At 43.1% G+C, this 13,722-nt stretch overlaps 1 protein-coding gene across 3 annotated transcripts in view; it reads right to left on the bottom strand.

The window, feature by feature from the left end:
• Window positions 1-1,605: 1,605 nt before the first annotated feature.
• The window catches only part of SMPD3 (sphingomyelin phosphodiesterase 3), a 104,154-nt gene continuing 92,037 nt past the window's right edge, over window positions 1,606-13,722 (bottom strand). For all 3 annotated transcript variants that reach the window (XM_063410856.1, XM_063410857.1, XM_063410858.1), the window contains exons 5-8: window positions 13,096-13,185; window positions 12,224-12,287; window positions 6,985-7,147; window positions 1,606-6,158 (exon numbers count right to left, since the gene is read on the bottom strand). In XM_063410856.1, coding sequence (XP_063266926.1) covers window positions 6,057-6,158; window positions 6,985-7,147; window positions 12,224-12,287; window positions 13,096-13,185 — 419 coding nt within the window. In that variant the 3' untranslated portion in view covers window positions 1,606-6,056. The remainder of the gene's footprint in view (window positions 6,159-6,984; window positions 7,148-12,223; window positions 12,288-13,095; window positions 13,186-13,722) is intronic.

Here is a 13,722-nt window from a genome sequence, read left to right as displayed (position 1 = left end):
TCAGGAAGGAGTTTTGAGGGCATTTGTGGAGGAGGAATAGACATCCTGAATTAAATGTTGATTGAGATTCCATCTTTCTGTGTAACTATTCTCAGATTTTTTTTCCTCCTCCCATTTTCTTCTAATACTTCCTTCAATTAATGCATTCTTCCTGTCCACATTTTGTTAGGAGCAGTGGTTAAATCTAACATTATGTAAAATATGAGAAATGGGATTGTTGTTCTCCTGCCAGTCTTCCTAGCAAGCCCCACACACTGATTTCACAAGTGACTTTTTGGAGGCTTCCCTAAATGTCAGGGAAAGTATGGAAGAAAATGGGCATACAGATTTAGGAGTGGTGGATGGGAAATCTGGAATAATCTTCTGAAAGGTCATGGAAATGTAGATGAGCCTCTTCAATTTGCTGCAACAAGGAGAATTGCTACACCAAAGTATTAAATAGTCAAAGCAAAGGGCTGCAGGAATAATGGTTTTAGCAGCATTCTGTGCAGGAAATAGGAAGGTTTGTGTTTTCATAATTGTGCTTTGCCAAGAGAGTCTGTAAAATAGCCAAAGAGGCAGATGGCAGTGCTGTCACAGTGCTGACCCACGGCAGCTGTGGGCATGAGTTCGTCAGGAGCTGCAGCTCCTGGCACAGGGAGCAGGAAGGAGCTGCAGTTTTCTGTACTTGTTCTTATAACTGTCTGCAATATGCAAATATCCAAGAAATTGCTGTGTTTTTAACTTGTAGTTCCTTAGCACTTCATAGAAGGAACCCACTCATGAGCTGCTCACATAATAACCAACTGCAGCAATGGAAAATAGGTCAGGTGTTGCAAGAGAGGCAGTCTAGGAATCTACCACTGGAAAATCAAGTCTGTCAAAGTATAATGCAGGGGTAGCATCAGAATGCAGACAAAAATCACCTGTTCAGCAATGCAGAAAGCTGCAGAAATCCATCTCTGATGTCCTGTCTCACAGGATGGGATGGGGCCTTCCTGAGGCAATGACAAGAAACTTGTGCACTGTCCTTTTTCTTACTCATTTGCATTCCACTGCCTTCATCCTTTCTGCTTTGGAAAAAATAAATTCTTCAAGGAGGAGTTCCATACTGGCTTTTACAGGATTGTTCGGGAAGACTAAACCATTTAAATGGATTCTTCTCTCTTGACACTGTTCTGTTAAATCAACAATTGCACACGGGGTGTGGTGTGTTTTTTATCTTTGACTGGCCAGCACAGAGATAAAAACCTGAGCTCGGGGCAGATCACTGCTGTGGTGCCCAGCTGTGCTCCTCCATCCTGCCCTGTTCTGCAGTCTGGGCCAGGCTCCAGTGCAGAGCCTTGTCCTTAGAGCAGGGGCTTGAGATGCACGGGGAGTGCTCTGCAGGAGGGCTGCACCCCTGGAAAACTGCTCAGGGTGTCTGTGCAGGGCTCTTTGGGCAGTGGAGGGGGAGTTAAAAGGACTCATTTCTTTCCTCTTGTGTTTTCTGCAAGTTCACTAGAACAGGTGTAGCACAGTGAGCTGTACCTGACCCACCCACTCGGCTGTGATTTGGAGTCAGATCTCTGTTGGTGACATCAGACTCCACACCCCAAAACCAGAGAAAGTGACTGCACAGAGTCATTTGAGCCTTGAAATTTTATTATCTTGTTTGCATCAACCAGTTATTCCTTTCAGCACCAATAAAAGACAAAAACCCCTCCATATTTGTTTAAAATACCTTGTTTTTATCAGGTCTGTGATTGTGGTTTTCTTGCAGGTAAAGAAACCAATGAAAATATTTAAATTTTTCCTTTTTTTAAATACATTTATAACAAAATGTCAGAAGGTGTGTGCTTACCATATAAAAACATTAGGTTCCAGAAGGATACAATACCGAAAAATCATTGAAATAAAAAAAGGTTATTCTTATTACAGGACTTCTAAACCTCAGCAATAATACAAGTCTTTAAAAGCATCAAGATTATATTTAAAACAAAATGGCATGGAAAAGTGAGACCTTCAGTATCAATTTGACCCTCATAATGGATAAAATTGGGAGGTTTTCAAAGTGCTTGAATTGTATTTCTGTCCTCATCCTGTAGAGCCAGGAGGAGGCAAAACTGCTTCATTTGTGAGCTGATGATATGTGCTGACACTGCTGTGCTGCTGTGTGAGCCAGGGTAGCTCACACACCAAACTGGGGACAGTCAGATCGGCCTCATCTGCACCACCAAACAAAGGCCACTAAAAAAATCCTCACTGGAATTGTGTGTTCCTTAAATCTTACTGTCCTACACAACAAGTGGGCCTGAGGGTCTGGCCAGACTAACTGAGAGTGCTTCTGGGATAAAACCTTCTCATGGTACTGGCACTAGGCAGGTAAACTCCTGCTGCAGCCAGCGGGACACACCTCGGGCTGCAGGCTGCTCCTGGAGCCAGGCTCTGGCAGTTTCTGTTTGGGGGCTTTAGACAGCTTCTGCCAAGTGTCCAGGCTGGGATGGAATAAAACTGGGCACCACTGGAATGAGTTCAATGCCTCTTCCCCCAGCATGAGGCTGGCTGTTATCTCCCTGTGTTAGTGGCTCTGTCTCTAGGGTGCCTTTTGAAGTGATCTAAAGTTACCAACTTTGTCAGGACCTGACACCTGCAGAACTTCTGGAAATGCTTGGTTTTCAACTGTCCTCTTTGGGCCTTTGTTCCCTTGTTCTAGAAGTGCTGTTGTAAAATGCAAACTGAACGTGAGAAACAGAAGATGTTATCTGGCTTTTGAAAAAGGATGACACTTCATCTCCAGCATCCCTGGTGAGGGGCAGGTAATAAACCAAGCATAGTCCTACCACTCGCTTCTTGAAGATGCCTGAAATCCCAGTACTAAGTGGGATAAGCATAGTAGAGTAAGCTTAACTTGATTTCTTATATATAACATTCTACTTAGAAATTGGGTCATGCTATCCATAAGCAAAGTAGGATTGACATCTGAAAAACCTTTCCAGGGTTTGATGTCCTGGGTGTGGTCTCTTCACCCCCAGCCCCACCCCCCTTTTTTTTAAATGCAAATATTCTATGCTATAGTGTCTGCCTAAGGCCTGTGATGATTGATATCGTGCCAGTGCAGGCATTGTCTGAGGGGATTCTCTGTGGGGTGTTGGATGGAACTGTGGTGGCTGGAGTGGTGTAGGCAAAACTCGTTTTTCTCCTGGAGGCTGCTTTGTGGAAGGGGGAGCTCACTGCTACAGACACTCTCTGACCCCTGCAGGCATTGCTGAGGCATCAGAAGGCACAGGATCAATGCAAAAAACCAAGGAGCATCTGTGCAGTGGTGCCACAGTGCTGAACCTCCCAGCATCACTCCCTTGCAAAGTCACATCCCTAAGACAGTACATTAGAAAGAGCTACTTACACGGGTTAAAAGTATGTGTATTGTGTAAGAGAACATTTTACAGCTAGCCAGTTCTTGAGCACTGAGGATCTAGTCAAAATGTAATCTAAAATCTAAAACAGTTTACTTCAAATTTGAAAACACCTTTCTCAGCAGATCTCAAAAAGCTGACGAAAGTGGCTGATTTTTCAGTCAGCACAAAGCCACAGAACGAAATTTAGAGTCATTTAGACCATGTTAGTTTTACTGTAAATAATGTAACATTGTTTGGCAGTAGTTGTATGTTTGTATCCCACACAGTGTCAAATTCAGCTCCTGCAACTGATACTTGGTGAAATTGATATCAAATCGTAATTTACATTGTTAGGAAAACTATTAAAAATACTGTACCTTGTAGTTAGTTTTACTACTGAGAAATAGCTGCTGGACAGCACACAAATTGCTACTGGTACTGTTTGGGTTTTTTAGAAAAGATTAATAAAATACAAGCAAGGTAGAAAACAGGATTAAAAAGCATTGGTTTGGGTACAAGTTTTTCTGAATTGAGTGGAGCAATAAGAAACCCGAAAAACACATTGCACATATGTGCACCCTCTGTATAAAGACAGACATACAAAGTGGGAAACTGGTGGTGCACTGGGGTAGTACACTAAAGTCTCTGATTCTGTAAACTTGAATTCCTAATTTTATAAAAAGGGGAACAGAGTCTGGTTCCATTTTTGAGTCCTCATGGGTTACACTTCAGACTACCCCACGGTTTGGCACAGTACACTTTAAAGAGGCAGTCTCTGCTGAAGGAACCCCAGGACTGGAGAAATGAGGCATAAGATGTGTCAAGACCAGGTACAGTGGGAGAGGGTGAGCAGTGGCCTTGCTGCCTCCTTGGAATCACCAATACTGTTAGTCCTGCACTCTCATGACTATTACGAGTTTCACTGTTTGCAAAATCAGATCTAAGTACAAGTTCTGTTGTTTACTGTAGCTAACTAAGCAAGTACCAGAGGCTGTGCAGACTGAGATTTCTAATTTAGATCTATTCTGATTTAGCTCAAGCTGATTCACAGCAGGTGTAAACTAAACCAAAACAAGAGCGTCCTCAGGAGTTTGTGGGCAGTGTAACTAAAACAGGTTATTTAATGGAGTACATCTAATATTGGGCTAACTCCTCTTAACACAGGGAATTTGTAATACAAGAGGAAATAACTCTAAACTTGAACAGGAGATAGGCAGAAGAAACTAAGTAATGGTTAAAACAGAAGGGGTCTCTGTGTTCTCCCAACAACACAAATCCTCTGAAATTAAATTGCTAAAAAAATGCCAAGTCTCGTTATGGACCCGATTCTCAGTTTTTCATTATTTTTGTTAACATTACAGAGGCTGGGTAGGTCAGGCCATGGGGACAAAATGGCAGAGGGGAGCCCCACATTTGAAGAGCTTTAGTGGAAAGAATCTATGAATCAGATGGCAAGACCCCCATTCAAGTCTATGAGTGCATAACAAATGGAGAATCATGTCTCACAGACATCAAAACAGCCTCTGTTCCTGGGAAGCAGTTACCTAAGGCCAAGAGTCACAGATCTATTCTCTACTCTCCTGCTGGCCATGTTCCACTTCCCCTTTAAGTGTACTGATTCCTTTAGAAAATTGTCACGTTATTCTGCCTCATCAATCATACACCATTCTACACCTTTCCCCCCCAAATGTCACTTACGTTTATTTGTACTCTATATCTAGCATGCACTTTACAATTCATTTCCCACTTACCCTTTCTAGCTAAGGCAGAATGTTAGCTCTGATGTTACCAATGGTACTACAGGAATCTATTCACTGTACTGTAACATACATATCCCATACCATAATTCAGAACTGTCCCACACATGGGAAAGAAAAGACATTACAGGGAAACTATTTCTTCTTAAGGGAATAAGTTGCATTTAGAAAGCTGAAGGCCTGATTCTGGAGTCATTATTCAGACAAAAACAGTTCATAATTTCAGTGGGAACACAGCTGCAATAAGGGTGGAACTGTGTTCTTGAAGTCTTGATTCCAAACCTTTTAATTATCCTTAACTCAGACGGGAAGATACTGGTCTGCAAATTGGCGAGAGCTGTTTGGTTTAAGGTGTACCTGTACTGCCAGGAGGTTTCCAGTGCCAGTGCCCCTGGCTGGGCCTGGCGGGGCCCTCCCGGCCCTGCTGCCAGGTTCTGTGCCCGGTCCCTCTCGGTGCATGCAGTGCGGGCGCATGCGGCTGCTGCAAGCACGAACTACCACTGTCACAGGCTAAAGAAAGAGAAAAAGCTGCAGCTTCGTAGTTAGACAAAGAAATGATGCAAAAACCATTGAGCGGCACTAACTCACAGACTAAGTACAAACTAAATTGTGCTATATATTAGTATAAAAACATGTTTTAGTAAGAATGGCACTGGTTCAGAAGGAATTAGGACTTCCATCTCGGTTCCTTTCGGTCCACAGTGAGAGCGTTGTAGTACAGGCCTGCCCTGTTGCCTGAGCCACTTGTGACAGTGGCTGTTGGCCACAGCCCCTTCCATTTCTTCCCTTTTTAGATCCACATTGTTGGTACTTTCTGGGAGTAGCCCAGGTCAGGTCTGGTCATCTTTCCTAACGTGGCACCAGAATAGTTCAATCTTATCCTCTGATATTTTTGAAATATCATTCATGTTTCCCTCTTCTAATCTCTCAGAGCTGGTCGGTTTTAAGGGTCATCCTCTCCCGTAGACACCATGAGACGCATTGCTACTGGTAGGTGATCTGTCAGGCCTGCCAACTGGGTAATAAAGCTGAACTCTTCCACTTCCTGCAGGAGGAGAACAAAAGATAAGGAGCTGAAAAATCATTCTGTCATTCCACACATCAGAACTCAGCCTCTTTGAACTACCTTAGTGGATTATAGTGGAGTGGGACCAGCCTGGTTTGGCTGGGCTAATGGGGAGCTGCCACTTAGAGCATGGCAGTGTGCTGCAGAGGGTGAGGTGAGCCACTGGTAGCAGCTGAGCTGGTCTGGATGAAATCTGTTGCACCTTTTCTTTCCTTTTACAGTAACATCTGTGTAGTTCCAGACAGGCTCATCTGCAGTGCTGCAGGAGGTGATCCACGTGTAGGGTATGGTGAGGAGATGTGAATGAGTTCCTTGTTTTCATCATGGAACTCTGTACAGGGCAAGGCCCTACACCAGGAAGAGCAGACTGCACCCTACAGGTTCTCCCTCTGGGTAGCCCATGTCAGCTTCTGCCTACATATTGCAGAGTTGTAACTTAGGTAGGTTTATATAGGTATAGAAGCACATCTAGACACTTGAAAAGATTAAAAAAATATTCAGACTGCAGGCATGGGAAAAGCATCAGGCAAAACAGTTAGGCAAAAGCTTGAAAGAAGTGAAATCAAGGTTGGTTGATTGTTTTAGAAGAGCAGTACACCTACCAGTGCTGCTGCAGGAATCCTCAAACTCAATTTTGTGATATAGTAGCTTTACAAACATGGTACCTGCATGCAGAAGTGGAAAATAGCAAAGCAGCAGGTCCTCCCAGGAGTCTTGAGTGTTAATCCAGACAGAACAGGCTGCAGTGCCACTCAGAGAAGTGTGTTGTGCAAGTTACAGCCTTTTTGGCTACTCTGAAACTCACCACTTTCCATTCCAGATAGAGACCTTCTTCTGTATAGAGCATATAGTCAATCCTCCTCCCGTTTCCCTTCAGTGATGCCTTCCTCCCCTTCTGACTGGAACTGTGATTCTTGCTGGTGGGATAAACCAAGTATCCTTTCCTTCCTTCTTCACTTTCCAGCACCCTGTTTCATTAAACAAACAAACAAAGCAAGTTTAATGTTTAAATGTTTGCTCATCCTGGCCATTTACGCATTACCCAAGGTTCTCTCCAGTTCCCTGGTAAGGATAATCCCAGTCCCAAAGGACTGTTGAACCTGTAAAGCACATCTTTCTCCAAATGCTTTCCAGCATGAGGCTGTTCTAACTGCAGACAGTGCTCTTAAAGCCTCATGGCAGGCTTGGGATCACTGGTGCAGCCCTAGAGCTCCCTTGAAGCCAGGAGAACAAACACTGAGAGGGGAACCTGCCATCAGTAATACAAGGCAGCTCAGAGCCCCTCTGTTGATTCCCAGTGTTGCTGAAACTGCAGAGGAGGAGGATGTTTCCTGGATTGCTTTAGTACAAACCTGAGCACTTTGATACAACCTCTCCATTCTGATCAGACCAGCTCCTGAAATTACAACATCCAGCTTTACAGACAGGGTGTGGGTGAGGACTGGTTTGCAGGAACACACATCTGGGCACATGGTGGGTGGTTTTCAGCACGTTTCAGCATGAGATTACTGTGTCTTGGACCCCAAGGTCTTCCTTCACTAGAAATGACAACTTAATTTATTTGATTCCTGGATGTCACTGCAAACTCTTTCACATGGAGGAGTTACTCAGCAGGGGTGTTAGCACTGCCCCACCTTGCAAGGAAATTACTCAGCCCAAGGCCACATACAGAAGCACTCAAAACTGAGAATTGTTTTCTAGGTACCAATCTTGTGTTCAAGGAAATGACATGCTGCTCTCCCATTAAAATACTTATTTTGGGTACTTAAACCTGTAGGTTTTAAACAGAAGACTGTTAAGGCCCTGAGCAACTCGATCTAACTTTGAACTGAGCCCAGCTTTGAATGTGACCTTGGACCAGGTACCCCACAAGGGTCCCTGTCACTCTGTTTTTACAGTAATCCTGTGCTGTTCTGCTGCTGTGTTGGATTTTGAAGGAAGCTTGTTTTACCATCCTGTGTTCTAGTTAAAAGCTCTGCCAAAGCAGCACAGAGGGGAACAGCCCCAACCACGCCAGCAAAAGCCGGCCTGGGACCCGCCCGTGCCAAGGCTGTGCACAGGGGGACATCAAGCACAGCACAGATGAGTGGCACAGCCCACAGGGGCTGCTCAGGCTGTGGTTTTGCTGTATCTGCCTTAAAACACAAACTTTCAGAACCACCTCCTCCAAAATCTCCCTCCTTTACTCACTTGCCACCACCTGAGCTCACGGTTCTGTGGTTTCCCTTGTAAGAGTTGATTACACCATTAGGCTGCATCATCAACTCTTGCAGGAGAAACACTGAGCCATGAACTTGGGTCCTGGCAGGCACAGGGCCTTTAACTTCACCTTGGGAAAAAAAAAAATTTTTTTGATCACCTTTTGTGGTTTTTAAGACTTGACTTGGATGTATTTTATGGGGTTGGGTTCAGGAATTTTTTAAATGCATACATTTGAGAGTACATAATGGAGGAAAAACAAGGGACAAGAACTTGTGATATGTTCTAATGTGTGAGATTCAGATGGTTGCTTTGTCAAATTCTGGGGTTTTGGAAGGACCTGAATGGTGGCAGAGGGGCCCCAGCACTGGCTACAGTTGATAGGTCTCAGTAGTGTTATAATCTCTAAGTTTGGGTCAATTGATACCTTTGAGGTGCACTTTATGTGCTGCAGCAGATAAAGGTGACAAAACTCTGATCATGTAGTTATTTGATCAGAACTTTTCTGAACCCCCCCTTTGGACTTTGGAAGGTATTGAAGGTTCTTAGAGCTTATTGTAATCAGTTTATGAAAGTAAACTTTCTTTTATGTGTTGCTTTGTTTTAATAACTCACATTAAATTAGGTTATTGTCTGCACCCTATTTTAATTCTCCAAAGAGCTCTTGCAAATGATTCACTTCCTTAGATTATTTTTCCTAGGTTCAAGGAAGCAAGTTCTTTGATGGTATTGACCTCTTTCAAAAATTGTATTTATATTTAGCAAGCTAATTAAGTAACAAAATAGAAGAAACTGCTGATTAGCTCTGCAGCACTACTGCAAAAAAATCTTATTTGCATTAATTTGAAACATGAATTTGTTTCAGCTTCAGTTATGTCTTTTAAAAAGTCTATGAGTGCTGGGTATTCACTTAAACTGCACAAGTGCTCATGAAAGGGAAATATTAATTTCAAATACATGAAGGAAGCTAATTGTAACTGTGCATGCATGTGCTGCTGCTGAGAACTTGCACCTCTCTGTGCACAGGGGTTTGCTGTTTGTCTCTCAGGAAGCTGACACAAGCACAGGACAGCTGCCTCTGCTGTGCTGGCAGTTAAATGCTGACAGTTTGAGAGAACATTTCTAGTCAAGACATCAATGTCTTGGTTCATAGGATACAAAGAAAAGGAGAATAAAGTAATTGAAACTTTGCTTTTCCCTGACAGGGTTTTTTAGTCCCAAGTACCCCAGGGCTGCAGTGTGAAAGCCCCATCCCTCTGTTGCTTGTGTGGTGCTGACCCAGCTGCAGTGAGCAAAGGAGCACCAAGAGCAGTGACTGGAAGGCAGACATAAAACAAAATTCCCTCATCCCAAACCTCCAGGGACCATCTCTCATTCTGGCCAGAAGCACCTGAGCTAAGCAAGACTTTTCTCACTGGTATTGAAGCCTTTAGCCCAGAACTGTGAGCCCCTGTCCAGACTAGAAAAATGGCATTTAAATTTTTTCGTAGCTGTGCTAGAGAATGTGCTCTAGGCCTAGGCCTGCCTCTGGTTAGGGTTAAGAGGTAAAAATGGCTTTATTCCAGTGCTTAGCCTAAAGGTGACAACCAAATCATCTCTGTGAGAAGGGATTATTTGTGTGCATTTCTTGAAGCCTTTCTGAGAAGAAGCTTGTCTGGCTTCCAGGACTGTGGCAGGGCCCAGGTTGTTACCTCTAGCTAATTAATTGTTTGATAATTATAAATTACTTTCTCATTATTTGTACCAAGTCGGTTGTTCTAGCCTGATGTTTTATGTACACTGTGCTTAACACAAAAGAGATGGTTAAGAACGAGTTGTTCTGCTGCTTTTATGGCCTATTTATTTTAGTAATGTGAAATACTTAATTTTATTTATAAACCAGAGAAGACTGCTGATGAAGAAATAATTCTCTGGATAGCTGACATGGCCAATTTAAATGCCTGTAAAGATTTATGAAGGTTTATTATTGAAAAGTTTGAGAATGGATCAGTTCTAGGAGGTACCCTGTTTACTGTGTATGTGAACAATATTTGTTAGCTAGATAGTGCCCCACAGCCACTGTGCTATTTAACATTTAAATGTCTTTAAAGCCCAGATTCCATCAGTTGCTTTAAATTTCCCTGAATTTCTTTGCAAATTCCCTGTTTGCCAGTCCTTTGCAGGGTCAGCAGGACAGGCTCCCTTGGCCTCTCGTGGAAGCCACGGCTCCCCCAGTCCCCAGGCAGAGCCCTGCTCCCTGCAGAGCGTGCAGGGGGATTGCAGACTCACACAGGGTGATTTCATCACTGCAAAAGAGCTACAGCACCTTGCAGAAAAGGCAAAGCCACACTTGGCAGCCAAGAAGCCTTATGTATATTCTGTTCCCAGCCTCAGGGCTGTTTTTCAGCTGTCACATCCAGGGGTGCACACCCAGAGGTAGAAGAAGTAGTATTCTTAATTTGTTATTGATTATTTGATGGCTCCCTATTTCATCAGTCATGTATTTGTCAGTGGAATGTAATTGCTCTTGGAGGCATAAAATGTAATGTTACACCACATACAGATATGCAATAGCACACTCGACTGTAGGGCCAGGTTACCTTATTTTTGCTTTCCAGAAATCCCTTTCACATGTACTAAAGTTATGTTTTTAACATGTGAATGAAATGTCTGGAAATTTTGTAATTTCTCAAATGTGCAAAGCAGGATTCACTGCAAAAAATTTTTATTTTGAATGTAAACTAAAGCTGAACCTGATGTCTAGAATTCAGTTTCTTTGTTCTAAACTGAAAGAAGACCTCAGGGTGTGGCCTCACTCAATGCATTCAACCAAGTGTCCATCTATGCCATGAAGAGCACTGTGCTTGGTAAGTAATTACATCAACTTCCTATAATGTACCTTTTCCATTATGAGTGTCAAAAGAAACATCTAGACTGACTTCTTAATTTAAATAACTTTACCTCTGTAGTACATTTTGGTAATGCATAGTTAGAACACCTTTTATTGTTAGTAATTGGGGTAAGGTGTTTGTTTAGCACAGGAAACTCGTCCTCATGGTAGGGAAGGTGACAAAAGGATTGGCACATTCGTTAAGTGCTGCTCTAAAATGTGCAAAGCTTATTAATTTCTCTGCACTGGCATGTTGTTTAACAAACAGGTATTCAAGAAATTTATCTGAAGACTTCTGCTGATTAAGATTTTTTGTATTTCTCATAACTGCCCTAGCTCAAACCAAAGATGCCTGTTTCTCAATATCAAACACTATTTAGAGGTGATGCTGCACTAGAACCACGGGAAGATCCTAAGCCATATTCCTGGTCCTGTCTGATGTGCAGTTTAATTCCTCTCTGTATTTGTGAGCTGGTGTTTTAAGGTGTATTGAACCCTGCAATGAATGGGTAACTCAGTAGTTGGGCTGGGGGTGGTGTTTTAAATTTTGTGGGGTTTTTATTTGAGGAAAACTACATTTCCTTTTGTTGCTGCCCTTTACAGTGCTGTGGCCTCAGATCTGGCTGCCTGCAGAAACTTTCACACAAGCTGTCCACGTACCCTTTTTGGGAGTGCTTGGAGTTTCTTGTGCTATGGGCCTGCCCAGGTAGGACCAGCTCTGGAGACAAACAGACACTGCCTGCAGCTGCTCTCACCTTTTCACCCCCTGAAACCAACCCTATCTCACTTGGAGAACCAACCTCTTTTCCTGCCCTTTATCTGCTTCCCCAAACACCCCTGGGTAAAAATGTGATTATTTGTTCTGTTTTCAGTCTATAAAATACCTCTCAGTCTGAACATCTGAAAAGTTAAACAGCAAGCAACGACCTTGCATTTTACAGAACTAAAACATGAGGAAAGGTTAGGAATTGCATACTTCTGTAGGTTATCTGGGGTGCACACTTCTTCATCATATAATCCTTCAGGATCCAACAGGGTACCTGTGAACAGAAAGGGAGATGTGAGTGTCCAGCAGAGCTCCTGGGATGTGCTCTTGGGAAGCTTGCAGAGGCTCAGGTGTGTGGGAGAGAGGGGCCTGCTCTGAGAGCACAGAGTGTTCCCTTCTCTCTCCAGACCTCCCTACTGCCTCGCAAATGCCTCCACACTTCCACTTGCTCAGCCTCCATGGCTCTAATTTGTTTTTCTCCTACCACAGAGTAAAGCCTCATTATTAAAAGGTTCTACTTATCTTTAGTATCTTCACAGTTATTAAAGCTCCTCTGGAGAAAGTATTAATTCCTGTTCTAAAACTTCAGCAAGTTCAACTGAGTCTCACCAGGTATTAATACATCAGAGTTCCAGGAAATCTTTTATAATACAAATCTTACAAATTCGTGGAGTTGATTTGCTTTGTTACATCCTCACTGACAGCATTTATTGAGCACCAAATGGAACACTGTGAGCAGAAGCTGCAGGCTTTCACTGCATGCACAAAGTACAGAAACAATGATTTGGCTACCTTCCCCTCTAAGTGATCTAGAGATTATTTTAAAGTAGAATATATGGGGAAGGCATCCAAGTAGCTTGATGCATGAATTCTAGAATGTGGACTGCAGTTCAAGATCTCTGGTTCTTAATTATCACTCCACAAGATATTATTAAGGTCTATAAAATTTTGTGCTATAGAAATACCCCTTATAAATATTTGTCCCCCACCCAACTCTTCCTGCTGGTCAGCTGAAGCATTCAGAGCTGGCTGTGGGTGACAGACAGGGAGGTTCCCACACTGAGAGCTGGGGAAGGTCTTACCAATTGCCCAAGGCTTGTCCTCCCCAGGACCAACTCGACACGGGTCTTTGTAGTGTGTAAACAGAGAATGCTGTTGCTCCAGCTTGTCCTCTGCAGGGAAACAACAACCCCAAGAAAAGGCACATCAGCTCCTGGCTGTGAACCTGTGCACAGCTGTGTGTTCTGCCACAGGAGCAGCACCAAGCCCTCGTTTCTCCTCACTAGGAGAATCCTAAATATGTAGGTTTGGTTTGAGTCACTTCAGCCACAGCTTTACTGCACAGCAGGATCCTGCCTCGGTCAGAAATTCCAGCAAATCCTTGCTGTTAACAGTGCTTTCCTTTGCTTTCTTACAAAGTCGTTTCAATGGAGGATATTTTTGGTAATTTTTAGCTCTAAGCTGAAGTGAAAGTTTTCCTGCATATTTCCTCCCTCTGCCATTGCCATTGTTTGCTTACACAGTACAAAACTCTTGTTGAGATAGAACACCCAGAGGAGAGCTGGGCTGGCTTCCCAATGGCAAAGGAAATGCCTGTTTGTAGGCATATTTACATAACTCAGTAAGTTTGAAGATAAACCTTATGTTTTCTTTGCTTCAGAAAAATTCACTGACTGAATGTTTTCCAAGCTATAACAGATACAAGAAAG

This window comes from Prinia subflava, chromosome 13 (assembly GCF_021018805.1).
Source record: "Prinia subflava isolate CZ2003 ecotype Zambia chromosome 13, Cam_Psub_1.2, whole genome shotgun sequence".
Taxonomy (NCBI): Eukaryota; Metazoa; Chordata; class Aves; order Passeriformes; family Cisticolidae; genus Prinia; species Prinia subflava.
Note: the sequence above shows the minus strand (reverse complement) of the source record. Positions and strands in the feature narration are given on the sequence as shown.